We start from the raw sequence: 24,928 nt of genomic DNA on the forward strand, positions 1-24,928 counted from the left end.
GGCACAATATTCGGCCCGGCTAGCGCTGTGCCGGCGCGGGGGATGCTGTGCTGCTTTTTAAACGAGGAGGGTTTTTTTGCTTTCTTTTTTGTTTTCTTTTTTTTTTATTTTTTTTAATTCATAAGAAGCATTGCGGCCGTTGGGCATCGGTGCGGAGGGGCTGAGGCTGTTCCAGGAGCTGCCGCAGCGGCTATTTCTGGGAGTGGGACGTCAGAAAGGAGTCGGCACCCGTAATATTAATTTTTTTTTTTTTTTTTTTTTTTTTTTTTTACTGGAAGCGTATAAATAGGTACGACCACACGCAGACGTGAGGGCTTCTCGTGGAAAGAGACAACTCTTGTTCTGCAAACTTCAGAGGGCTTCTAACGTCGGAGTGCCTCAGCTATTTTTATGGAGTGGGAATATTTCATATTCTTTCAGTCTCTTTCCCGCCTTTCTGTTATTTAATATGCGTGCGGTCATTCCCAGCTGTAATCAGTGTTTATCTCCTGGAGCATCCAGTGGGTACTTTCCTTTCCTCTTAAAGGAAACTTGTTAAAATCATTCTGAATACTTCTGAATTAGCGTTTCTTTTTAAAGTAGCTTCTGCTGTTGATGGTCTTCAGGGTATTTTTTTATTTTTTTTTTTTAATTGTTGTAAGTATTTCTAAATTACCCAGTATTGTCCAGATCCGAGCTGGACCTCATCCTGACCTGAGAAAGCGATGTCCGTGCCGGGTCTCCTCCCCAGCCGCACTGCTCTCCCGTATCGGCTCCCCGGCGATGATACACCACAATAAGACGCCTCATTCTCTTTGACTTTTTACCCCTCCCTATTCATTTAAGCGGCTGTACTCCCGCAGTCAGTATGCCGCCTGCTGCAGCCGCATCGGAAGTCGCCAATGATTTGGCTAATTACTTTTCCCTATTGGAAGGCGTTGCTTGTGAAGGTTACGTTTCATTTGCCGAAGGATTTTTGTGAAATGTAGGGAATGTAAAAACGCAGGTTCAGCAGCGCCGAACCAAACGGGAAATCACCACTGCTGTTTCTATACGTTATATCTCTCTATATAACACTCATCTAGAAGAGGAAATTACCATTTTGTTACTTTAGTGGTACGCAGGTGGAGTGATTTATTTATTTATTTATTTATTTATTTATTTTTTAATGGGAATGAGGTCTTCGGTGCAAAGCGCCGTTCTGGTGCTGTTCTCTGCTGGTGGAGGCACCGAACCCGGTTTTCCCCGGTAGGTGCCCTGCAGCAACAGCCGACGGCTGGCAGGACAGCCTGAAGGCCTGACACAAGTTACAAATCTCTCGGGACTTCAAAGGAAAATTAAGATCTTCCTGCCCTAAAAACAGCAGCCCCCGTTGCCTCCTCCAGCGCTGGACCGCTCCTCCGTCTTCGTTAGCAGCAAAGCCCCATGCGCTCGTTCCTTCCCGTACCCAGCAGCGCTCCGGATGCTCCGTAGCGCTTTAGCAAATACGATTTTTTCCAATTGGCACCGGGTCCCAGAGCATCCACTACCATTAATTTTTGGCAGCCTGAGCTGGGCTCTTAAATCCCCGAAAGCGGCTGGAAAATCCCGGCGCTGAGGTTAGCCGTCGGCGGTGGCGATGGGCCGTCGGCTGCCAACCGGCGCCGCTCCTAGCCGAGTTTCCAGCTCTCCGGCTGGGACGCGGGAGGAATTGGGGGGGTGCCGGGGGGAGGGGAGGTTTGTCCTGCCGGTGCTCCCCGGGCACGGCCGTTCCCTCGGGGAGGCTGCAGCACTGCCCGACGTGGCTTCTCTTTTCTTAATTTACCTCTTTTTTTTTTTTTTTTTAATTCAAAAAGGGTCTTTTTGTATGTATGGGCAGAAGTTTTCTGGTTTGACGCACGTCAAATCTGGATTTGCGTTGATACGGCGTAAAAAGACGGGAAAAGAATTCAGTCTTTGCTCCCTCTCGTTCGGCCGATGCAAACCCCGAAATCCTCGTTTTGCTCAAAGAAGGAGCAGTTTCGACTAAACCAAAAATGTTTATGACGGTAATGAAAACCTTATAAACGGGCCCTATAGCTGAAGAATGCTCCGTCTCAGCCCTGTCCCTCAATCCAAGAGCGGCGTACGACGGAGCTTCATCGATCGATTTAAAAACGTTTTGAGTTCCCTTTATCCCGCTGCGCTACGGAAAGGAGCGGGAGACTGTGTTTTGGGGAGGCTTCGTGGTAAAGTGCTTTATCCGCAGTAAAAGCCGCGGTGAGTTTTGAAGAAAATAAATGGAAAACTCGCCGAGTTTGGACCGTATCGGCGGAGCGCGGTTCCTCCAGCGCCGAGGCTGTGGCTGAGCAGCGGGGGACGGGCAGGAGCGTTGCCGTTGCCACCCACCTGCCCGATTTTAGTAGTACAGTAAAGGTAGCAAAATACAATCGCATCAACTCCGATCGTCACGTTGCCGCTACTCGGAATTCTTTTTATATACCGGGGGGGAAAAAAAAAAAAAAAAAAAAAAATCTCTTTTACCCAGTTACGCCTCACTCTCCAACTCAAACACGAGCCTGGCTTGTTTTAGGAGGTGATGACAAGCAGATAAAATGGAATTAGAGCCTGGGCGCGGGCGCGGGCAGGGCTGCGGGGCTGCCTTTAATAGTTTCTCACTCGGGCAGTTTGTGTTGCGCCGCTGACGCTGCGGCTGCTGGAAGGTTGTCGGTGGGAGATGGGGATTAGCAGGTCTCTGGACACCTCGGGTGGGGACTGCCCGAGCATCCCGCGCTGGGGACTCCAACCGCTCTGCCCGCGGTGCCCCTCGGCCCCGCTGCTGCCAGAAACCGGGGTGGAAAGCGGGTTTTAGGGTGAAACGCTGATGATGCTTGATGCTTTTTCAGGCTGTTTAAAAAAAAAAAAAAAAAAAAAAGACATGAGCGCCATCTAGGCTAATGCCATTTTTTGCATTTCAGCCCTCATTTTCTAATGGGCTGTCACCAGTCAGTGTCCCGGCGGAGGCTCCGAAGCGGCGTGAGTGAGACAGGGACGAGTTGTCGGTGCTGTGTTGTGCCGACGGCAACCGCGGAGCTTTGCAAAGGGGAGCGTTAAACGGAGGGGTTCAGAAAAAGTGGGAAGATGCCTCTCCTGCGGCTCCGCGTCAGCCCACGATGCTCAGCTGGGCACCAGCCTGTCCCCTTCCACGGCTTGCAGTGGTGGCGCAAGACCTCGGGAACCATCCTGTCCTCGCTGAAGCTGGTCCTGGGGTTAGAAAATTTGCAGCTGTGGTGGGCAGGATTTGCCTCGCTTCAGCTCCCCGCTGTGGGATCCCGCGGGACCTGCTTTTTCCATGCTGGTAAGAAGCTATTGGTGATGAGAACCATAGAATTGTTTAGGTTGGAAGAGACCTTTAGGATCAATCATAGAATGGTTTTAGGTTGGAAGGGACCTTGAAGTGCCACCCCCTGCCCTGGGCAGGGCCACCTCCCCCCAGCCCAGGTTGCTCCCAGCCCCGTCCAACCTGGCCTTGAACACCTCCAGGGATGGGGCAGCCACAGCTGCTCGGGGCACCCTGTGCCAGGGGCTCACCGCCCCCACAGGGGAGAATTTCTTGCTAATATCTCATCTAAATCTCCCCTCTTCCAGTCTGAAGTCATTCCCCCTCATCCTATCACTCCATGCCCTTGTAAAAAGTCCCTCCCCAGCTCTCCTGGAGCCCCTTTAGGCACTGGAAGGGGCTCTGAGGTCTTCCCGGCGCCTTCTCTTCTCCAGGCTGAACCCCTCCACCTCTCCCAGCAGAGGGGCTCCAGCCCTCCCAGCATCTCTGGGGCCCCCTCTGGCCCCACTCCAACAGGTCCGTGTCTTTCCTATGTTGGGAGCTCCAGAGCTGGAGGCAGTACTCATCAAGTCCAACCGTTAACCCAGCACTGCCGTGTTACCACAAACCCACGTCCTAGAGCACCACGTCTACACGTCTTTTAAATACCTCCGGGGATGGCGACTCCACCGCACCCCCGGGCAGCCTGTGCCAGATCCGCTTTGCCTGTGTCCCGTGGGAAGCCGGGCATGCGGCGGGCTGTCGCTGTGACATGCAGGTACGTTATCTCGCTGGGGTTTGGGGTCCTGCAAGCCCCAGGCACGAGCTACTGCAATGTCCCCCGTTCGCATGTGGAGGGATCACGGCTGAGTTGGGTGCGATGGCCTCCCCGAGCCAAGTCTGCAGCCTCACGGAAAGCGTTCCCGAAAAACTACTGACTGTTCTGCCCATCAACCGGACGCAAACGGGGCTTTTCCTCACGTCGGATGCCGGAGCCACAGCGCTCTGCCTCCGCTGAGGGTTTGACTTCGTGCAGCCGTCCCCACGCCGGCGCTGCGGGGACCGAGCCGGGGTTTGGGGGACACGGCTCGGCCGTGGGAGCGGGGGCTGCTGCCCCCCGGGGCTCTGGCGGGGCGCTTGCCCGTGGCTACGGGGGAATTGCCAAGGCCTGCAAGGAGAAGCAGAAACGGGCACAAAAATGAGCGAGGAAAAGCTGCGTGCAACAGGTGAGTTGCCCTGTCCCGGCCCATTTATTCCAAAAAAAAATCTTCAGCCTCCTGGTTTTCCATTCGCCACATGAGGGCAGGCTGTTTCTAAATAAAATACAGCGAGAAATCCCTTCCAGCTCACACAGCTGACAATTTCCAGCCCAGACCCCCCCCCCCCCTCCCCCCAATTCCAAGGGGTCTGCGGTGGATGAGGACGAACGCGCTCGTAGCCTGCGTGCGCAAAGTCCGCACCACCCTTACCATCACCGCTGCCCGAGGGAACCGCTCCGGCGCTTGCCATAACCGCCCCACTGCTTCGTTATTCCTCTGGGCAAACTCCGTTTACTCTAATGGCATTAGCGCTGCATATTAAATGTCTTTTCTCATCACGCTGCTGCCGCAGGTTAGCGGCGTTCGCTCGCTCTGGTACCCGCATCCCTCCCCCCCCCCCCCCCCAGAGCACAGGGATGCTCTCGGCAGCGTGGCGGTGCTGTCGCCCATCCCCGGGAGGATTGGCTGCCACCGTCTCACCCGGCTTCACGGCTTCTACCCCCTGGCTCTGCGTAAGTCAACACAGCTTGCAGGGATTTTAACGAGGACAGAGTTAAACTGGAGTTTCTCTGGTAGTCGTTAATGCTGCAGAGGATTCGGTACTCTGGAAGCTTTCTGACTCGAGTTTATTCCTCTCCTTAACTCTTTTTTTTTTTTTTTTTTTAAATTTTTTTTTTTTTTGATGGAAATGTAACAGCAAATGCCCAGTGGGAATTTTATGTGTATGGTTTTAAGAAAGAGCAATGTGGATTTGTCAGCGTAGCAAATAATATTCACGGTTTTAAGGCTAATGGACTTAGACCCCACCCATCCTTGCTTTGGGTATAGAGGGGGATGCTGAAGGCTTTGTGGTGGGTGCCCATCACCCGTACATCACCGGCAGGAGCACAGGGAGTGCGAGCGGGGCCAGGGCAGCCCCATGGGTGGCTCCAAGGAAAGTCCTCCGAGATATCCCTCTCCAAAACCCTCGTCAGATGCTCTAACAAAATGCTTTGTTCTCGCAGACGGCCTGAGCGGGTCGGCTGTGATTTATGGGGCTGAGGAAACCCTCCTGCTCGCAATCCAGCGTTAGAGTAGCAAATGTCCGTTAACATGTTATTAGAAGTGACGGAACAACAAGAAATGCGGGTAAAGCCCAAGCCCCGCAGTGGAAGGATGCGATTGCTGGTGGGGAAAAGCCCACCATTAATCTTAAAATACCAGAAATCTCGTAGTGACGGCAAGAAACCACAAGTCTTCAGTTATCTTGAGGACAATTCAGTCAGATGTGATGGGAAACCCCCTCAGGTGTGGCTTGCTGAGGGCTCCGCTAAATCTGTTGCCTTTTGCAGGGTTTTCAAAACTTCACTTGGAAAAAAAACCAAAACAAACCCATAAATAACCTCCTCCCTGCCGCTCGAAACCCAATTTCAGCCCAAACCTCGCCTGCGCCCGTGGAGCTGCCGGTGCCATTGCTTTTGAAATCAGCCCGGATTGTCCCAGTCGACCCCCACCTGGATGGGCTTCTCCTTCGCTTGCGCTCCTCAAATCATTTTTCACCTCCTCCTGCGTGAAGAAGCATTTGGGAGGCTCCGTTTAAAGCTTTTATTAGCGTCTTCAATGTGGCGGAGATATTGCAGCTCTGGGGGAGAAACGTGTCCCCGGGCACAGCCGTACGGCGGGCGGAGGATGGGGCACGCCGCCGGCTACCTGCATCCCCCGGCTCTCGCGCATCCTCGCTTAATCGGACCTCCCGGAGCCTGGGTAGCCCTGTGGTGATGCCAGTGACCACTCATGTGAGCCAAAAATCCTGGGGTTGAGGCCACCGGAGCCAGCGGGGATGCTGGTGCCGATGGGGAGACGCAGCGGTGCTGCCCCCCTCACCGCTGACAACTTTATTCTCTCCTCTTGCAGGTTTGTTTATTTTTATTTTTTTTTTTTAAAAAAAAAGCTTATTTTTCCCCCATCCAGAGTGACATAAATAATCACTGCTGAACTGTTGGCCTTTTACCGTGATGGAAAGAGATGTTTTTTTTTTCTTTTTTTTTCTGGTCGCTTTGTTCTCGCCGTCGTGCGTGATGGGTTGAAGTGCAGAATTAGCTGTGGGGGGAGTGGGGGGGGACACGGCCAGGCGGGCGATTCCACCTCTCCTGCCAGGGCTGGATGCGGCCGCCCAGCCCCGGCGGGGACAGAGGAGTTATTTATCTTTTGAAATGATTTTTCTCCTCTGCTCTCGCTCTCCTGTGGATTATACAGGAGTAAACGGCTGACAGGTCGTGATGGAGTTTAAGGGTTGGATTTGGGAAAAAACCACCCCTCCAGGGGTGTTGTTATCCTGCGAATAACGAGGGGGGAAGAAAAGGCGATGTTCTGCGGGGTGTTATCAGCTGTTGAGGTAAAGCCTTGAATCCATTTCGGGTCACCTCCCAGCGTGTCCCTCGGTGGTCCCAGTGCCCAGACTGGGCCCTGCCAAGCGGCGAGTTATCCCGCGGCTGGTTTGCCACCAGTGGCCACCAGCAGGGCTGGAGCTGGCCAGGGAAATTCCTCACCCTTTTTGGTTGCTAATGACAGTAACGAGTTAAAATAGCTCTTCGAAGGAAGGCTCCCTCCGTCCCCCAATCCTGCCCACCCCATCACCTAGAAAACATGGAGCGCTACGTTGAAAAACTATTATCACAGTGAATAAACTCCTCTGCTAAATATGTAATCAGCTACCGGCAGGCACAGAAATGAGCTAGTTGGATGAAAAAAAAACACCCAGAATTGGTGGGTAATAGCACCTGGATGGCAGTTGGTGTTGTACCGGTCCCAGAGTTTATGGTTAAGAGCAACATTTCCACTGTTTCTTGGTCTCTGACCTGATGCCAGGCTCCAATCCAAGGAAATCCGGAGCAAATCTCTTCGCAGCGTTGTGCGAGGCTGGTGGAAGCGGAGGAAAGCTTTCCAGCCGCTCCGCGGGGAAATCCGGCCCTCTGGCAAGATGCTGGGGCTGAACATCAACAAGAAAATTCTCACCAACTTCAGCCGGGCCAGGATTCGGGGCCGGGGGGAGTGGGGTCAAAGGCTCAAAGCGCTGATGCTGAGCCCAGCTCCACCGCCCCACTCCCATCGCTGCAGCCCTGAGGACTAACCTCTGTTTTAGTAGGGTTTAGCCCCGTTTAATCGAACTCTTGCCGCCGTGGTTGTCGCAGGAGCTGAGGTGCCATCGGATGCTGCGTGGGACTCTTTGGGTCCCTCTCTGGCACAGGTTGTCCCCCCTCCCAGCTGCATCCCTCTTCCCGTGGGTTGTGGGCTACCAGGTAAGCAGGTTTTTCCCCCCTCAGCTCCCAGCACAATCAAGAACTTGGGTGTGGGAACAAACCTGCGCTTCTTTTTTGCTAGTTTGGGAGCGGTTGGTGACCTCTTTGGGTCCCTCTCTGTGGGCTGAGCTTGGGATGCTCCAGCCTGATGCCGAGCTCCAGGACCTGCTGTGCTGCGTGCGAAGCTCTGCTGCAATTCAGTTCACCTTTAAAATCCCCGCAATTAAATTTTAAGACTCAGCACTTTTCCAGATTCGAGCCTGCGAACACAAAAGCCTCCTCCAGAACAGCGTAAAATGTCCAAGGAGACAGAGTGGCTGACCTAGGCATTTTTATATATATATACACACATATATATATTTTTTTTAATTCAGTAGATGCATGGCTATGGGGAGGGGAAAATCAGGGCAGTTTGTGTATTTATTGCTTGCCAAACTGGCTAGTATTTCTAACGCGCTGCCCCTTTGATGACTGGGTGTAGCGACCGTTTTTTAACGTTGCCCCATAATGGTTAAAATGCCGTAACTTTCCTTCAGATCGAAAAAAATCTACGGCAGCGATGTCCTTGAGTACTTCGGGAGCTGGCTTGCGTTCAGACCCATTCATAAACCGCGGCTCCCAAACTCACTCAGCGCCGAGTCCGCGGTGCTTCAACTTCTTTTTTAGCCGAAGTGGGTAGAAGCGATTTCACAAATTCTCACAACGCGGCGCCGCCGGGATGAGCTGCCGCCCGGCTCGGTGCCCCGCGGGGGGACACGGGGGAGCCCTGGGCACCTCTTACATTCTTAGTCCTCTTAATCCTGCGACCGGGGCGAGCTGCCCAGCCCTGCTCCTGGCCGGGACGGAGCCAGGCAGAGGGATTTGGGTGTCTTGGGCAAAATGCACCGTTATTTGCATTTTTTTCCCGGGCTGGTTTTTGGCTGCCGTGTTTGCCCTCTGCCTGAGGCTGTTGGCTGCTTGGTGGTGGCGGGGAGAAGCAAAGGTCCTGCCGGGATCCCCCTTCCTCTGCGTGCTGAGCCTCGGGAGGCTCCTGCTTTCCAGCAGACATCAGACCAAGACCACAGCGGGTTTCAGGCTAGGACGTCCAGCCTGCTTCATCATCCGAGGAAGCAGAAGGCGAAATCCTTGAATAAACCTTCCTAAGAGACTTCAGACCTATAATTAAATACGGCGCCAGCCTTGGGTTGTTGCGCTGTATCGCAGCGAAGCTCTTGCAAGGCGTAAGGGATGCTCTGAGGTCTCGGTGGCAGTTACGGACTCTCCCTCTGTAGAGGCTGCGGGCGATGCGCTCGTAGCCTGCGGCGATGCAGTTGCTATAGGTAGGGCAAGCCCCGAGCTGGCAGGCTGCGGCTCTGGGCTCTCCATCCTCGGAGCACAGCTGCCCAGAGAAGGGCCTGATCCTGCTTGAGCTCCAGCCCGGAGACTCGCTCTCTGTACCTCTGAACCATGAAGCTCCCCACGGTTTTGTCCCGCCGTGGCGTTACGCTACCGCACGCTTAAAAGCCGCGAGGGGGGGGGTTGGTTTAATCGTTATTCCGCGTTTCCGCAACAGATGTTGACATTTCGCTGCTGTCCCAGAATTAAATGTCAAGTTGTCCCCGTTCAAGACTACCGTTCCCGCGTTCGGGGACTCCACCTGCAGCTGGCAGCGCTTCTGAGCGGGTTTGGAAATGGGCTGCGGTGGCTTCACCTGGGTCCTACAGAGCTGCCTAAGTTAATTAATTCCCTTCCCAGACATTATAACCTATCCAAGCAGGGCAGCCGGAGGGGTAGGTTTTCTCTGAAATCGGTAATTATGCACGTTGTGGGAGCAACTTTTGGATTTCTGCTGCTGTTGCAACCTGGAAAACAGAAGCAGCGTTCAAGAAGGAGCTGATGGGGGATGCGGACGATCCAAACGGGACAGATACATAATCAATCTGCAGCAAATTGCAATGCAAAATCCAGTGCGGAAACACTGGCACAGCTTCGAATTTTGCACTTCTTCTCACCCCTCGCGTGGTTTTAATCTCCAGCTGCGTCTCCGAAACCCCTTTCCCTGCTCTCGGTGGCCATTGAAGCACTTTGCGGTCAGTTGAGGGCTCAGGTAAATACCTCCACGCGTCACCGAGCCGATCCGCGTGCCGCAGTGCTCAGCGTTCGCCCTGCCATACCGAGCGCCGCGAACCGTCTCCTCGGGTGCCAGCGCTTCTTTGCCCAGCGGTGGGATGCTTTTTTCACAGCATCTTGCCCTTCTGCCCGGCCGAGGAGTAAACGCTAGCGAGGGATTTGGGGGAGACGCAGGGGGGAGGTGGCACGGAGGGGAGGTTCTTCTCATATACAACCTGCTCTGACCGCTCAGCCCCTGGCAGCACGGTGCTGGTGACGGAGGAGCTACGCTGGGTGGCTTCAGGTGGCCCCAGTGATGGCAAAGCCATCAAAGGTATTTTGACATTCAGTTTTGCTATAGAGAAACAGAATGAATAAATGAACGTGGGTTTTTTTTTTTGTTTGTTTATTTGCAAGAGGTAAGTAAAAGATTCAATTTGATTCTTCTAGAGGAAAAAAGGTGTAAAGGAGGTCTCTTCACTTTGCAGTCATCATCTGTACGAATTCTTCATAGTTGACTTGCCCATCCCCATCTATGTAGGGGGACCAAAGACCCAGGTCATGTTAACGCCGCCCTCGATGGCTTTAGCTGCTGCGGGGTGCGCATAGCGCCGCGGTTTGGCAGCCCAAAAGGCAAAAGCAAGGTTTTTCTGCCAGGGTGAGGTAGCTCTTCGCGTCCTGCGCCTCCCCAGAGAGGACGGCGGGATGCAGAGGGGCAGGAGGAGCGCGGCTGGCGCCCCTCGTTTGGGAGGAAGGGGGGGCTGCGTGGCGGAGCAAGGGACAGTGAGGGAGGGAAGCGGGCAGGCAATACCCCCGGGGTCTCCATCTCCATCTCTCCATCTCCACGCCTTCAGGTGGACTCCAGGTGCCCCCAAATCGATCGAGGTGGGCGAGGGGCAGAGGCGACGGGAGGCAGTTTGGAGCTGCGCTGTACAGGGGAGCAGATAATCCACCCAGCGCTGCTGCTCTTGGAGAACGTGCGAATTTATGCCTTCCCCCCAAAAAAAAGACCTCAGGTAATTACAAATACTTCCAGAAAAGAGACAAACCTCCTCGGCGGCTCTCAGCCCCGCATTGTCACGAAGTCATTTGCAGCTCAGCTCCTTCCCACCTGCCGTGATCTGTGCCCTGGCGCTGCCTTTTAAATGAGAAAGCAGCAAATGTCCCTTTTTTTTACCTTTTTTTTTTTGGGGTGCCAGCTTGCAGGGGGTGTGCTGCTTTCAGCTGTATGAGGAATTGCTGAGATTCTCAGTCAGAAGCATAGAGAGTCCCCATTTCTGGGGAGTCTGAAAATGAACAAAGATGGGTAATAAGAAATAATTCGAGGAGGTTTTATTATTCTTACATTTAGTGGTAGGGTTGTCTCTTTAATGCTTTATATGTTTTTTCCACACTAGATAGGTGAGCTTACATTACACAGTAAAAAGCTATTCGTTTTCTCAAAAGATTGTCGATTTTTTTCTTTCCAAATTGCTAAATTACATTTTCAATTTTATGGCAACGCTCTTTCATTTGTGCAAAATCCTGCGCTCAGACGGGGAGGCCAAATCTCATCGCGCAAGACTATTAAGGGAACTAATTGGATCTGCCTTACTTGTACATTTCTATCAGGAATATTTAATAAATGCGGAAATCCGCTTGGAAATGAAGATGGCATCTTCATGTTCTCGGGACCTCGGAGATTTCTGGTTGTTGCAGCCGCAGCCTGAGCGCAGCCGGTGGGAATTAGCGGCTTTGTCAAAGCCTTTTTCCAAGGTATGAGCCCTGACCGTCTTCCGAATGGTCAGAAGTTGCTAAATGACGCAGTTTCTCTGCGGTATTTAATTGATGCTAATCCCGGGGAGACGCAGGGACGTCTCTCGCACGGTCCATTTGGGCTGTCATCGAGGGAGGTGTGAGGGTGACCCCGGCGCTGTAATTGCTGATCCTCTTTCGGCGTACTCACGAATTTATCTCCTCGCTACCCCGGCAAAGCAGAGCAAAGCCATTATCCCCGTGTTGGCAACGGAGAGGTGCGGGAGCAAAGCAATGAAGGAGCTCCCAAGGTCGGCCGGTCTGAAGGCGGTTGAGATGGAGCCACAGCGCTCTCAATCTCAACACCGAAATGTTCGCCTCTTCCCTCCTGCGACACCGCTGATGCTTAATATAGTCGCGCAGGACTGACGCCTTTTATACTGACGTTTTTTCACGCCTAAGGCGGCTCTTGCCTGGATTCAGCCGGGGGTTTGCGCACAGGACTGCTTTTGATGGGATCACTGTGCGGTTTAGGGTTAAGTCATTTTGTCAAAAGGGCCCCAGAAGGTTGGGGCGCTGCCGGCCAATTTGTGGTGCGCTAGCGATGTGCTCGTGCTGGCAGAGTACATTCGCATCGGCCCAACGCTTTGTATCGTGCAACGATGGGGTATTTTGCTCTTAAACTGAATGCTCTTTCTTGTTGAATCCGGGTCTTGCTTTCCAAGGGAAGCCAAACCAAAGCCACCCACGCTCACCCCGTGAGTGCTAAACACTGGTCACCGGCAGCGTCGGGATACTGCAACACAACGCTCAGCGACTCTCATCTGTGAGAGCAGTTTCTAGCAGAGCCAAACCTCCTTCTCCCCAAGATCTGCCTTCTTCCCGTAGCCCAGGTGACAAACGGGGACAGATCCCTGGAAAGGCCATGGGTAGGACCCGAACGCTGCGTGCTGCGCTCTGCTGATTGCAGCAGGACGTTTATTGCCGGCCCCGGAGAAGGTGCGATGGAAGGGGGACACAGGGAGGAAAAGTCACTTGGCTTTAAGCATGTGTTGTTTAAATTATTCAGTTTCTCCTAAAACAGCCCATTGAATAATACATCACGGTCATACTTGTTTCTAAATGCTTGCACTTAGAGTTGAGGTTAAAATAAAGTCCTAAAATGCCACTTGGTTCCTCTGGAGATGCCCGGAGAGCAGTGCCCGGTCCTGGCAGCTCTTCTCCCCCACGTTTTGGGGCTCTGGGTCCCGTGTTTGGGCAGCGCCGGTCCCAAAGGTCCTCAGTGAGCGCCCGCTCAGGTCCTCCACACCTCCGGTACTATGAGACTGATTTTAACAACCCCAGAGCACGACAAATAACAAGCTCGGGCTCGTTTCTCTTTGCTTTCTCCACTGCTGGCCGAGCCCTCTGGAGTCGTTTGTCAACACCTCTATTCCTTCTTCATTAAAGCGGAGTTTTGACCGAATTGCGCTAATCCCCGAGTTTATGGAAAACCTCTGAAGCGCCCCACACCACAGTCGCCAAATGGAGCGGCGACGGAGCACAGCAACTTCTTCTCCCTTTCTTTCCCATCCCGCCCCCGAAACAGGCACATACGGAGAGATTTCTGCATTTGAGGAGAGTTTCTGCTTGAGACGCCCATAGCTCAGGTGTGGGTTTCACTTTTGTTTGAAGGACTGGGGGAGTCAGGAGTAACCAGCTCTGCTTCCCACTTACCCGCTTCTCAATTTCTGCTTAACGTTTAATAGTAATAATATAAATAAAAGCCCAAACCCCCGAAGAGCTGTTTGAGAGGCCTGATATTTACGCATTGTGTGCAGGAGTGATTTAGCATTTGAAAACAAAATAAATCTCTCCGTGGAAGGTGGTTCATTATTCTAACGGATTGGAAACGAGACAAACGTGGACGTCTAGCGAGGCTCCTTCTAAAAGCAAACTTCCCTTCTGTCGATATGCTGTCCTCCTCCGCGGAGGGGCAAAGTTTCCCCTGAAACCTGGCTGTGCGTCCAGCGGGATAATTAGTTTTTGTTTGGGAAATGCCTTCAAATGCGCAAGTGTTAAATCTTACTGTTGTATTTTTTTTTTTAATTATTATTAGATTATTTGGCTTGTGCAAGAAGGATGCAATCTTAATAGCCAAGGCCTCTGAGAGGATGCTAATAAGGAGAAGACCAATGTGTGCTGAGTTCCAAGACTGGCCAGCCCAGAATCACAGCATCCCAGAGTGGTGAGGGTCGGAAGGGACCTTTGGAGCTCCCCCATCCCACCCCCCGCCAGAGCAGGGGCACCTCCAGCAGTGGCACAGGACACGTCCAGGTGGGTTTTGTATATCTTCAGAGAAGGAGACTCCACAGCCTCTCTGGGCAGCTGTGCCAGTGCTTTGCTGCCCGCACAGGAGAGAAGTTTATCCTCCTGTTGACATGGAATTTCCCGTGTTCCATTTTGTGACATTGCCCCTTGTCCTGTCGCTGGGCACCACTGAAAAGAGTCTGGCCCCATCCTCTTGCCACCCGCCCTTTAGATATTGATAAGCATTGATGAGATCCCCTCTCAGCCTTCTCTTCTCCAGACTAAAAAGCCCAACGTCCCTCAGCCTCTCCTCACAAGAGAGATGCTCCAGTCCCCTCATCATCTCCGTAGCCCTTTGCTGGACCCTCTCCAGCAGTTCCCTGTCCTTCTTGCCCCAGGGAGCCCCGAACTGGACACAGTGCTCCAGACGTGGCCTCCCCAGGGCAGAGCAGAGAGGGAGGATGACCTCCTCCGCCTGCTGCCCACACTCTTCTTGATGCCCCCCAGGATGCCATTGGCCCTCTTGGCCACCACGGCACATTGCTGGCTCATGGGCAACGTGTTGTCCCCCAGGACTCCCAGGTCCCTCTCTGCAGAGCTGCTCTCCAGCAGGTCAGCCCCCAACCTGTCCCAGCGCATGGGGTAATTCCTCCCCAGGTGCAGGACCCTACACTCGCCCTGGTTGAATTTCATTTGGTTCCTCTCCACCCAACTCTCCAGCCTGTCCAGATCTCGCTGGATGGCAGGAGGAGCGCTCAGGTGGCTTCTCGTGTAGCTGCTGCTTGCAGGATCAGGCCATGAAGGCAGCTGCAAAAAACTCGATTAGTGCAAGGTCGTGGTCTCCCAGGGCGACGGGCTGGAGCGAGGACAAAGGACAAGGAGGCTGCTGCTGGGAAGGGACAGCTCTGCACAGCTTGTGGGACGCTCACCTCCCAGGCAGGGAAGGGCTCTGGGGCACAGTCGGCCACCCTCGGAATGGGTGTGATGTCTGCGCTGGAAGACCTGGAGCAGTAAAATGCCTAAACAGGCCAAGAGAACCTTTGGGGAGCAGGAGACGTCTGCAGCGGAGGGGCGGATTGGTGCTGTGCCCCATTGTGAGCTGCACGTGCAGCCGATGAGTGTCACACCGCTTTCCCGGCTGCGGGATGGGGCTCACAACAACCCCACGGGTCCGCTGGGAACGTGGAGAAAGCGGCTGTTATAACAGAAACTCCTTTGGTTTGCAATTTTTTCTCCTTGCCATGGTGTGCAGTGACCTTTCCTTAATGAGAAAGAAGAGTGAGAAGCCCCCGGGGGGAGGGAGGGGGAGGAAGAAGGCACTGGGGGAGGGACGCAGCAAGTAACAGGGATGTCCATCCTGCTACGCGGTGGCTGAACGCTGCGGTAGCCCATCGCCGGCCCAAGAGCCACCCTGTCCTTGATGGAGGCTCTTCACGCCTCTTCACCTTGCTTTGTTCCAAGGTCTCCTCCCTCCCCGGGCTCAGCGCTCGCTGGGGCTGCTCCAAATCCACCGGCTCCAGCAATGACTCCTGAGCTGTGTCGGTGAGGGAGATGAACGCCGTGTCGCTACAATCTCTTGAATTATTGGGTGTAAAAGTCGCCACTAAGTCACCCAGCCGCTCTTCTGCCCGCAAAGTGGCGTTTGAGGAGCAGTCGAACGCTTCTGATGCCTTTGGAAGCGCCTCATTACCGTGCAGCGGGAGACAGCTTCTGCACGAGATATATCCTCTGATATAGCTCTTCGCAGAGTTTTTGCATATAATATTAAGCATTAAAATAATTTAATAAGGCGTAAATCACGTTTTACTGTGGGGCCGCTGCAGAGGAAAAAAAAGCATTCCTGGAAAAGCACCTGGACATATCGTGGCCTCTTGGGGAGTGGGAGCAATTTATATATTCCATATACCTTCTGGGGGTTCTGCTGTAAAACCCACCTCGGAGCTCGTGCGCTCTCCGCATCGTACAAGGGGTCTTCCCCTGTGTCTGCAGCCACACGACTCTTACTCGGGGCCGCCTGGTCTGCAAAGACCCAGTCTTGCTTTGCGTTTTGACCGTGCACCACATCGCCTGTTGCTTCAGCTGCTTGCAGAGCTCGCGCCGTGCTGTCGGGAATCGGGAGTGCAGCATCTCTCCGGAGTTAAATCCAGAGCGTCTCCCACGCTGCGCCGAAGCCGTCAGTCCGCTCGCCCCGTGCGGGGCTAGTTCGCAGCAGTGCCCCATCATTTTACATCCCGTATTCCCCCCGCGAGCGGGATGCCCATGGCCTGACAGCCCTGCGTTGGTAATTGTCGGCAGCGCTTTATTTCCACAGGTGATTGCTCTGGGCTGATCCCTTCTGGGCTGTCTCCTGGCGGCATCTCTTCAGTTGATTAATCACCGGGTGATGATAAATGAAAATATCAGCTTGAGAAATGTCTGCCCTGCGCTCCCAGCAGAGGCAGCAGTGCACGGTGAATAGTTTTCTCCTGTCTCTTCTGCTTTGATTCCCTCTGTAAAGCTGCGTCCCAGGCGATTCTCTCGCACTCAGGAGCTCTGCTGGTGTTCAGCCCCGCTCGCTGGGAGCCGGAGAAGAGATGGGGATCGCAGCTGGGGCAGTGGCGAGCAGTGCTACGAGCATCCTCCCTCCCTGACGGCCGCGTCCCACGGCCAGCATGACCCAAACTCCGGCACACTGCACGTTTCACCCTTTCGCGCTGTGCTTTGGGTCCTCCAGAGAAGAGTGGAAGAGCTTTGGAGCTACATCTGCTGTGTCTGAGCATTTGCAGTTTTACGAAAGATGCAAAACTCTTCAGGTAACCGGTCGGTTAGCTGTATATCTAGCTGTGCCCCCCCCAAACCTGCATCTTATTCACAGTTAAGAGCTGGTTTGGAAAGGCTTGGGTCCAGCTGGGATTTTATCCCATGAAGTATTCTGCAATTTCAGTAAGTTTTGTGTCCTGTAGTGGGAGAGAAGCCTTTTCGAACTCTTTGTAAAAACAGGGGAGACCCCTAGGGCTGGAGCGCAGAGATTTCTCCGCGGCTCTGGGAGGCGCTTCTGATGTGAATGTGGCTGAAACTGGTACATACTTGCAAAAAAAAGCTCTGGCTCTGAAGTATCCCATTTTTGGATAGGTAAAGTGATTTATGTGGATATTCTTGGTGTACAGCTCCATTGGCATCTGCAGTGCCTTTAAGTGATGCATCTCGCTGAAGGCTTTGCTGCTTCTGCTGTGTGATCTGCACCCAACAAACTCCAGCGAGCTAGTGATTTATCAGCCACTGCTTTTTGGGGTGAGGGAAAGGCTAATGCTTTATGGATCTATCAGCATTCCTATATGGCACACGGAATACAATACCCTGCCAAAGAGGGGAGGGATGCCTGCTACCTGGCGATCCATCATTTCTCCCAGTGCCCCATGGCAAATGCACTTTTTTCCATCAGACAACGCGCGAGTACTGTTATATAGCGAAGAGCTTCTCCTCCTCCACAAATGGTGATGGAAGCCTGAAAATGCAACTTCTGCAGGGTGCAGAATAAGATGGAAAGGGTCATTTCGACAGGGAGAAGCTGTCATTGCCTGCAGCTCTGGGTTTCAGCAGGACACGTGAAGTCTCAAGTGATGCAGCTGGGCCGTGGTCAGCGCAAAGGGATCACAGCAGGGATGAGAAAGCCAGGCCAAAACATGCCTGTGTAGGCTGCCGGGTATGTACCGAAAACATGCAGATGTGGCAGCAGATGCTCCAGGTTTTTTCTTTCCTCTCCTGCCCCGCGGTGATTTCCCGCTATAGGCAATGCTCAGCTGACCTTGTCCCCATGGAGCTCATCCATCCCTTCGACTGCGGAAGAGTAAGCGGAATGTGTTGATAACCTGGTGAGTGTCTACTGAGGAGTACGAATCCCTCTCCTACGTCTCTCCTTGGCGTTTTAATTGATTCAGGGTTTTCCCAGTGGAGAACTTCATAAGAGCATTTGATAAAATCAGCTACACGCAATCCTGCCTCTCATTACTTACAGGCTTGAGGCAGGTAGATGATTAAGTGAAATTTTTACAGTGTGAGCAGTTGTAACAAGGGAAATTATCATCCTGGATATGAGACAACGACTTGGCTCGTACTACATCTGCTGGCAGACAACTAACCCAGTGACTTTGCCTCTGATCTTGGAGCAAGTCGTCTGCTTTCTCCTCCAGGAGAAACCTGCACTTGCTACCCTTGCACATTAAAAGGACAAGTCGCATGGACGTGCAGCGCTCAGGAAAATTGCTTCAGACTTTCTTTGGGCTGTTGCAGTCCTGGGGGAGGTCAGAGAGTCTGCAATTGTCACGCGGGGAACGCTTCTGCAGGCACCAGGGTGGAGAGTGTCCTTTGGGCTCGGGGACGGAGCTGGGCGGGCTCCAGAACACAGCAATACAGCTGGTCCGTGGATGAGATGGGGTTCACCCCCCACCTGCATCCAGCTGCATCCTTGGGCTTATTACCCCAAAGGCAAGTCAGTAAAGCCAGAGTGAAACTGGGAGAAAAAAGTGGAAATCACTTGTTCCATTAGGGAAACTCTTCAGTTAAAATGTGAATTAGGGAAACTCTTCAGTTAAAATGTGAGTTCTTTTTTTTTTTTTTTTCCTGCCAGCAGGAACAACCTAAAAGAGTGACTGAAAGAAAGAGCTGCCACTTGGTTTTGTTGTATGTATGTTTCCACAAGCTTTATCTTGCGTCTGACATAACTCCTTGTTGATAAATAAACTTTATTTTTGCAGGGAGTCATTGTCAAGATAATGACAGATCCCGCTGTGAAGCCAGACCCAGTAAAGAGCAGTAATGTTGTTTTCTAATTTGGTTTGAAATCTTAAAGCACTCCCTCATCTTAGCAGCGATACCTAAATGCCGCCTATTTGGCGCTGCGTGTAATTCTTCGCTATAATGGCATGCCTGACAGTATCTGTGTACTTACCTGGAGCAGTAAAAGCCTCCTGTGCTTAAATGAAATACACGCAGCAGGTTTGAAGATGAACACAGGAGATGCTTGAATGCCTTTTAGACAAGTGTAATTCGGGCCAGAAACATAATACAGATTACGATAGTGTACATAAAGGAGCGCTTCAAATAGCAGCCTTTGTATTTCGCTATTCGGTCCAATTGATTCCTCACCTAAAGCAATACTGTACCCAAACCCCACACTGTTGCATAAATATAACAAATCCATCACTGAATCAATGAAGGAGACGCAGAAAAGATACATTAACTATCCAGCGCGATGCGTCTCACACGAGCCGAAGCACGCGTGACGGTATTTCATGGAAGGAACCGGGAGAAATGAAAAGGCGTAAAGGATGAATCCTCGTCCGGATCGCTGAGCGCCCGCCCGCTCTTCGCTCTGCTGCAATCAGGTGCCATTTGCACTGTGGAGCACCTGCTCCTCTGCGCAAAATGAAATTTCCGGATTCCTCCAAATTCCTGCAAAGCGGGACTTTTTCCTGCACGGTTAATGGAAGTTTTGTCAGCCGTGCTTACTCGACACAATAAACGGATAATAAATAGCGCAGTCTGTGGACAGCAACAGGCTCCGACAATCCATTAACCAACCAGACATGTTGCACATTCCAGCTTATTAGTCGCATATCCATAACATATTTTAACAATCTCTCCTTGGCAGGCATTTTCTTAGAACAAACACACAGGTTGGACTTCCATTTTTCATCCCTCTTCGAAATTTCAGAGTGAAAAAGAGCTGGTAGCGAGTCATTAGCGATAATTTGATCCGGTGTTTGCGCAGGAAATTTTAAATAGATTTTTTTTTTTTTTTGCCTGTTCTGCTTACGCTCGTTCCCGCCTTGTTTTTCTCTGCGGGAGCAGCGTTGTGCGGGCTGGGGGCAAGCAGCGAAGGGGACAGCCGGGGCAAACACAGTTTTGGCAATTTTTTTTCTACATGATCTCTGCTTTTATTAAAATAAAGCCTTCCCTCACCCCGCCCTGCTTGCTTCCCACTTTATTCAGCTGTTGGCCGAGAAACAAGCAGCACGGTCCTCTTCCAGGAGAGTGTGCATTGCTGGTATTTAGGGGATTTTTGCTGGTGGGACGGAGCTGGGCTGTCCTGACCCTGGCCGGTGCCGCAGCAAGGGTCCCCCGTGTCCCCGGGGGTACAGGGGAGGTCTGGGGGTCCCTGTGGGGGCTTCACCTCGGTGACCGAATGGTTCCCAACAGCCCCAGCTGGAAACTGGTGGGGAAATGCCTCGGCGGCGCAATACAACTTGCCCACGCATGGCTGCCTGTAGCCCCACCGGTAGAACACCCAGTGCTCACCCCACACCCGTGGGCACCGCGGGGACCCCCCGAGCTCGGGGTACTCGGGGCTCCGGTGCCGGCCCCGCGCTCACCGCACAGTTCCCGCATGAGACCTCCCGTTAGTCTCGGGGGAACGGGGCTGGCCGCTGTGCGTGCAGCCCAAACCGGGGACGGCGAGACATCGAGAGAGGCTCTATTCATTCGCGGCGCAGCGCCGGGAACGCGCCCCACCCGCCCTTCGACCCACGTGGCAGATCCACGCGTGGAGTGGCGCCGCGCCGCCCGCCCCCCTTAACGCGGGTGCTTCACCGCACGGGCGGCGAGGGCGGGCGCGGCTGGGCAGCGCTGCTACACCCGGGCACCGCCACCGGGCACCGGGCACCGCCACCGGGCACCGGGCACCGCCACCGGCGCGCTCCCGGGCTGCAGCGCGGGGCGTGGCGTGGCGCGCCCCGGGCGGGGCGGGGCGTGGCGCCATCGTAGCCAATGAGCGCCGGGGCGGGTGAGGCGCGCGGGGCAAGTTTGCCGGCGGCCAGGCGGGAACCAATCAGCTTAGGGGAACCGCTCGGGCGGGGACCAATGGGGGCGCGGCAGGGCGGGGCGGACGGGGCCGGTCCCGGCGCTGCCGGAGCGCCGGGCGAGGCTCGGGGCTGAGCTCCGCTCCGCCGCTCAGCAGCCCGGTCGCGGCGGGGATGTCTGCCGGCGGGGCGTAGAGCGGCGCCCCGGGAGGATGTCGGGGAGCGGCGGAGCGCTGCTGCTGCTGTTGGCCACGCTGCTCGGTGCCCCGGGAGCAGTGCAGCCGGTAGGGGAAACCGCCTGCCGCCCGGTCCGCGTCGCCTTCCAGGTGCTGCAGCCCGGAGCCAAGTGGGTGCCCGAGAGCCCCGTGCCAGGTGAGGCCGCTCGGTACCGTGGTTTGCCGCCGTTCTCCCCCCCCCACCGCGGGGCTCGCCGGTGCGCTGAGGGCGGCGGTGCGGGGCGAAGCGGGCTCGGCTGCGGGGCCCGGTGCGGGCTGCCCGCTCTCCCGCCGCCCGCGGGGGGCTGCTCTTCCCCCGGTAGCTGGGGTGCAGGGCTGCCCGGTGCCGGTGAGCGCCTGGCTCCGCGCTGCGGGTGCGCCCCCGCAATGGAAATCCGGATGAGCGGGTCCGTTATTGCTCTCATTTGTTTTTTTTGGGGGGGGGGAGAGGGGGGTGTTTACCGGGAGGTGGCAAACTTCTGTTGTCGTGGAGCCGGTGTGCTGCCCGCAGAACCGGCCGTCCTTTCATGCCGCTGTCGGAGGGGGATAAGGGAGGGGGGCACCGGTGCGAGGTGCCCGGGGAGAGCGGCATCCCTGCCACCGAGCCCGGGGCACCGCGTCCCCACCGGTCCCGCATGCACCGGGCAGCCGGCGGTGCGGGGAGCGAAGCCGTCATCCGAGGGAAATCCCCTCCGAGCATCCCGACCCTCATCCCCCGCCACGGCTCCCGAAAACGGGGCTGGAGACGGGCCGGGCTGCGTGGGCACCGTGCGGGAAGGGGGGGTGGGTGATGACCGGGGCTTGGGGGGGGCTGTCGCGGAGCTGGACCAGGTGTTACTCGGTTGTGTAATTACCATTCACAGGTGGTACCGCACCAAACCTTCCCCAGCTGCATCCTCCCAGGCTGCCTTTGGCATATATGCTTTCTTCCTATATTAAAATGTAAGCGAAATAACTGAATTCCGTGCCTTTTAAAAGTCTTTTTTTTTTTTTTTTTCATCTTTTTGGTAATTAGGGGGTGTCGGCTCCTCCAGGTTGGGTGGCTGCACGCTTGGAGTGCGCGTCCACAGGCGGGTAGGTTTTGATAACGGCGTTAGGGAGCTGCCTGGAGAACTCAGGTGCTGTGCGTTAGGTTAAATACGCAGCGGAGAACGCCTGCCCTGCAAAAGCTTTACCATCAAAGCACGAAAACCAAGAGATAACAGGCAGGGGAGGTGCAATGAGATCATCCCCAGCAGCAGCTGCTGTTAATAAGGATGTGTTGAGTTATGTTTCTTGCATTCAGTGTGGCACAGGCCAGAAACACAAGAGTTGCTTCAGCAACGATCTGCGGCAGCGCGGGAGGGCAAGGGGAGAAGCGGGGAGGGCAAGGGGAGAAGCGGGGAGGGCAAGGGGAGAAGCGGGGAGCCTCAGGCTGGGACTGCAAGGTGCTGGTGCGTCTGCCAGTGCAAATCCCAAATCCTTTGGTCTGTAGGATTGTAGCAATGTCTCGGTTTACCAACGGCTGTGAGATCTAGAGGGAGAGTTTTTAGATGTAAGTCCTGGTGAGGGAGTACCTCCCCTATCCCTTCCCTATCCTTACATCCCCTTCCCGTGTAATTTTTGACTCTTTTCTTAATGCTGCCTTCAGAGTAGCTGCGGGAGCAGCATCTGTTCCGTCTCCATCCCGCCCGGTCTCCTGGTCGGTACGGAGGTAGCGCTGGAAATACTTTGCAATGAATGAAATGTTTGCAGGGAGGGGAAAGAGCTGCTGTTACAGCCACTAAAATGATAAATCCTGTTGTTTGTTGGTAATCAAAGAAACATCTCCCCTTGCTTCTGTGAGATGTTTGCTTTGATCCCCAGGTAGCGTTCTCGGAGTGTATCTTTACAGGGAGAGGTGATGGAGGGGTGGGCAGCAGCGTGGTCGGTCCTTCCCCAGAAACCGGTGGCATCCTCCAGCCTGGCCTGGGTGGGCTGCGATTGCCGGGGGTGCTGTTGCCCGGGCATCGTTCTTTCCCAGCAGGGCTCGGCTTGCTGGAGATGCTCGGTTGTGCTCTCGCTCCCCTGGGAGCCCCAGCCGCATCCCGGATATTTTGGAGGAGTACAGAGCCCTTTGCCCCTCTGCAGAGCCTGTGGGCAGCTGGATCGATATCTCCTAACAGGGCTGGTGTTTCAAGTGAAGGCTTCCAGCGTGTTATGATGATAAAGTTGCCACATATCAAATCGAAAGTGGATTTTACATTTGCCTAAGTACATAAACTTGATCATAATTAAAGCAATGACTGCTTGCTTATACCTTGGGTCTGGCCCATCTTGCATGACTCCGTGTAGTAATTACACTTCAGAGCACTGGCTGCTCCTAGTAGCAGCTGCATAAATCTCTGTAATAGGGTAACATCACTCAAGGACCGTTTTCCAGGCTTCTGTTTATTGCTTTTCTTCCTTCATACATCTGTCCATTTAAAAAAAAGTTTGGGAGTTCCCAGCCACAAATCACCGCGGAATCAATTCTGAGAACCTTCGCATGTAGATCATATCACCCTGGAGAAACAGAAGGTTTAAACAACTTATTTAAAATATGTGTGGTTTTTTGTTTTGTTTTTTTTTTTTTTTTAACCAAACAGAAAACAATGACTTCTGGAAGCCACATTTTGCATTATGAGCAGTTGTGGCTGAAGGCGTAAGTAGAAGGGGGGGGAAAAAAAACCCTCACAAAGTGCTGAGTTGCAACACAGGCAGGAGAAATGTCCCCCGGCTCCGTTTTCCTGGATCAGTGGTGCGTGGGCTGGGGGGGGACATGGGCACAGCGCTCCCTGCGGAGAAGCCCAGCCATACTTTTAATTAAAAAAAAAAAAAAAGAAAAAAAGAGGAAAAAGGCAATTCTGATGAATGTGAGGGAAGCGTCTTGCTGTTTCACGAGCGGTATTAATGTTCCGGGAGTAATTCTAGCTGAAGGCGCGCATCAGGCGGCGAGCGGAGAGTTGGTCTCCTCCGGTCCCGCCGCCTGGGGAGGGGGATTTTGGCAGGCTGGGAGGTGGGGAGCAGCAGGCCCCGACTCCTGCCGGCTGCGGCTGGCTGTTCGGAGGGGTGGGATGGGGGAATTTGTGCCAGCGGAGCCGGATGGGAGGCCGGGTGATGGGAGAGCGCTATCCGCAGGCTTTTTTTGAAGTTAAGACTTGATGGCAGCGCTGGGGTAACTTCCTCGTTAATAACTCAATTCTCTTTTTCTTGTACTGCCTGGCTTGGTTTTCTTCTTCCTTTTGTCTTTTCCCTGCATGTAAAAACAGTAACTTGAATTTCCATCTTTTTTTTTTTTTTTTTTTTTTTTTTTCCTCTCCCCTTTGCCACGCGGATTTCTTTGGGTTGGTGGGGATGCTCCGGATAATTGGGCTGGCGCGCGTGGGTGGAGGGGAAGGGGCGAGTTGCCGCCTTGCCGAGGCGGGGAGAAGGGATGGATATCTCTGCCCCTGGTCACGTGGAATATTTTTCTCGGCCGAAATACCTGCTGGCGGGTCTGTCTTCCTCCTCCCACAGCGGAGCGCAGTTTCCAGCTTTTTTTGTTCATTCTCTTTGATGGAAGCAAGCATGGATTCACCCTAAGAAAACAGAGGAGATAAACCTTTCGCTTTTGGACTTGTAAAGCTTTGCACCTCGACTGGCGGCCTGAGCGCGTCAAGCTTTCTTCTCCCTCTTCTTTCCTCCTTTTTGGCAGCCAACGTACAATTTGCAAACCAAAAATCCCAGCTCTTCCTGCTGGACCCGATGCCCCGTTGCTCACGAGCCGGCTCCCTTTTGTGCTCCTGCTCTTTTATTCTGTTTTTCCTGAGTGGGACTAACGATGCTCCTCCCCGTGCAGCCTTTCCGTGTGCCTTAGCGCGGTGGTTGAAGATCTTAGTTTAGTAGATAATTGAGCTTTCTGTTCTTAATTATTTCGGGCCCGCAAGTTGCTCTCTTGATAGTTGAGAGAGCGGGAGCAGAACCCTAAAATTTAGTCACCTCCCCAGGCAGTGGTTATATAGTGAGATCATTAAATTTTTTTTTTTTTTTTTTT

The 24,928-nt window shown here is 53.8% G+C and overlaps 1 protein-coding gene across 1 annotated transcript in view; it reads left to right on the plus strand.

The window, feature by feature from the left end:
* Positions 1-20,892: 20,892 nt before the first annotated feature.
* The window catches only part of GPC3 (glypican 3), a gene marked incomplete at both ends in the record, with an annotated part of 173,015 nt that continues 168,979 nt past the window's right edge, over positions 20,893-24,928 (plus strand). Inside the window, one exon of the mRNA XM_082488168.1 lies at positions 20,893-21,052. Within this exon, the coding sequence (XP_082344294.1) occupies positions 20,893-21,052 (160 nt within the window). The remainder of the gene's footprint in view (positions 21,053-24,928) is intronic.

This window comes from Vanellus vanellus (assembly GCF_965231255.1).
Source record: "Vanellus vanellus genome assembly, chromosome: 10".
Lineage (NCBI taxonomy): Eukaryota > Metazoa > Chordata > Aves > Charadriiformes > Charadriidae > Vanellus > Vanellus vanellus.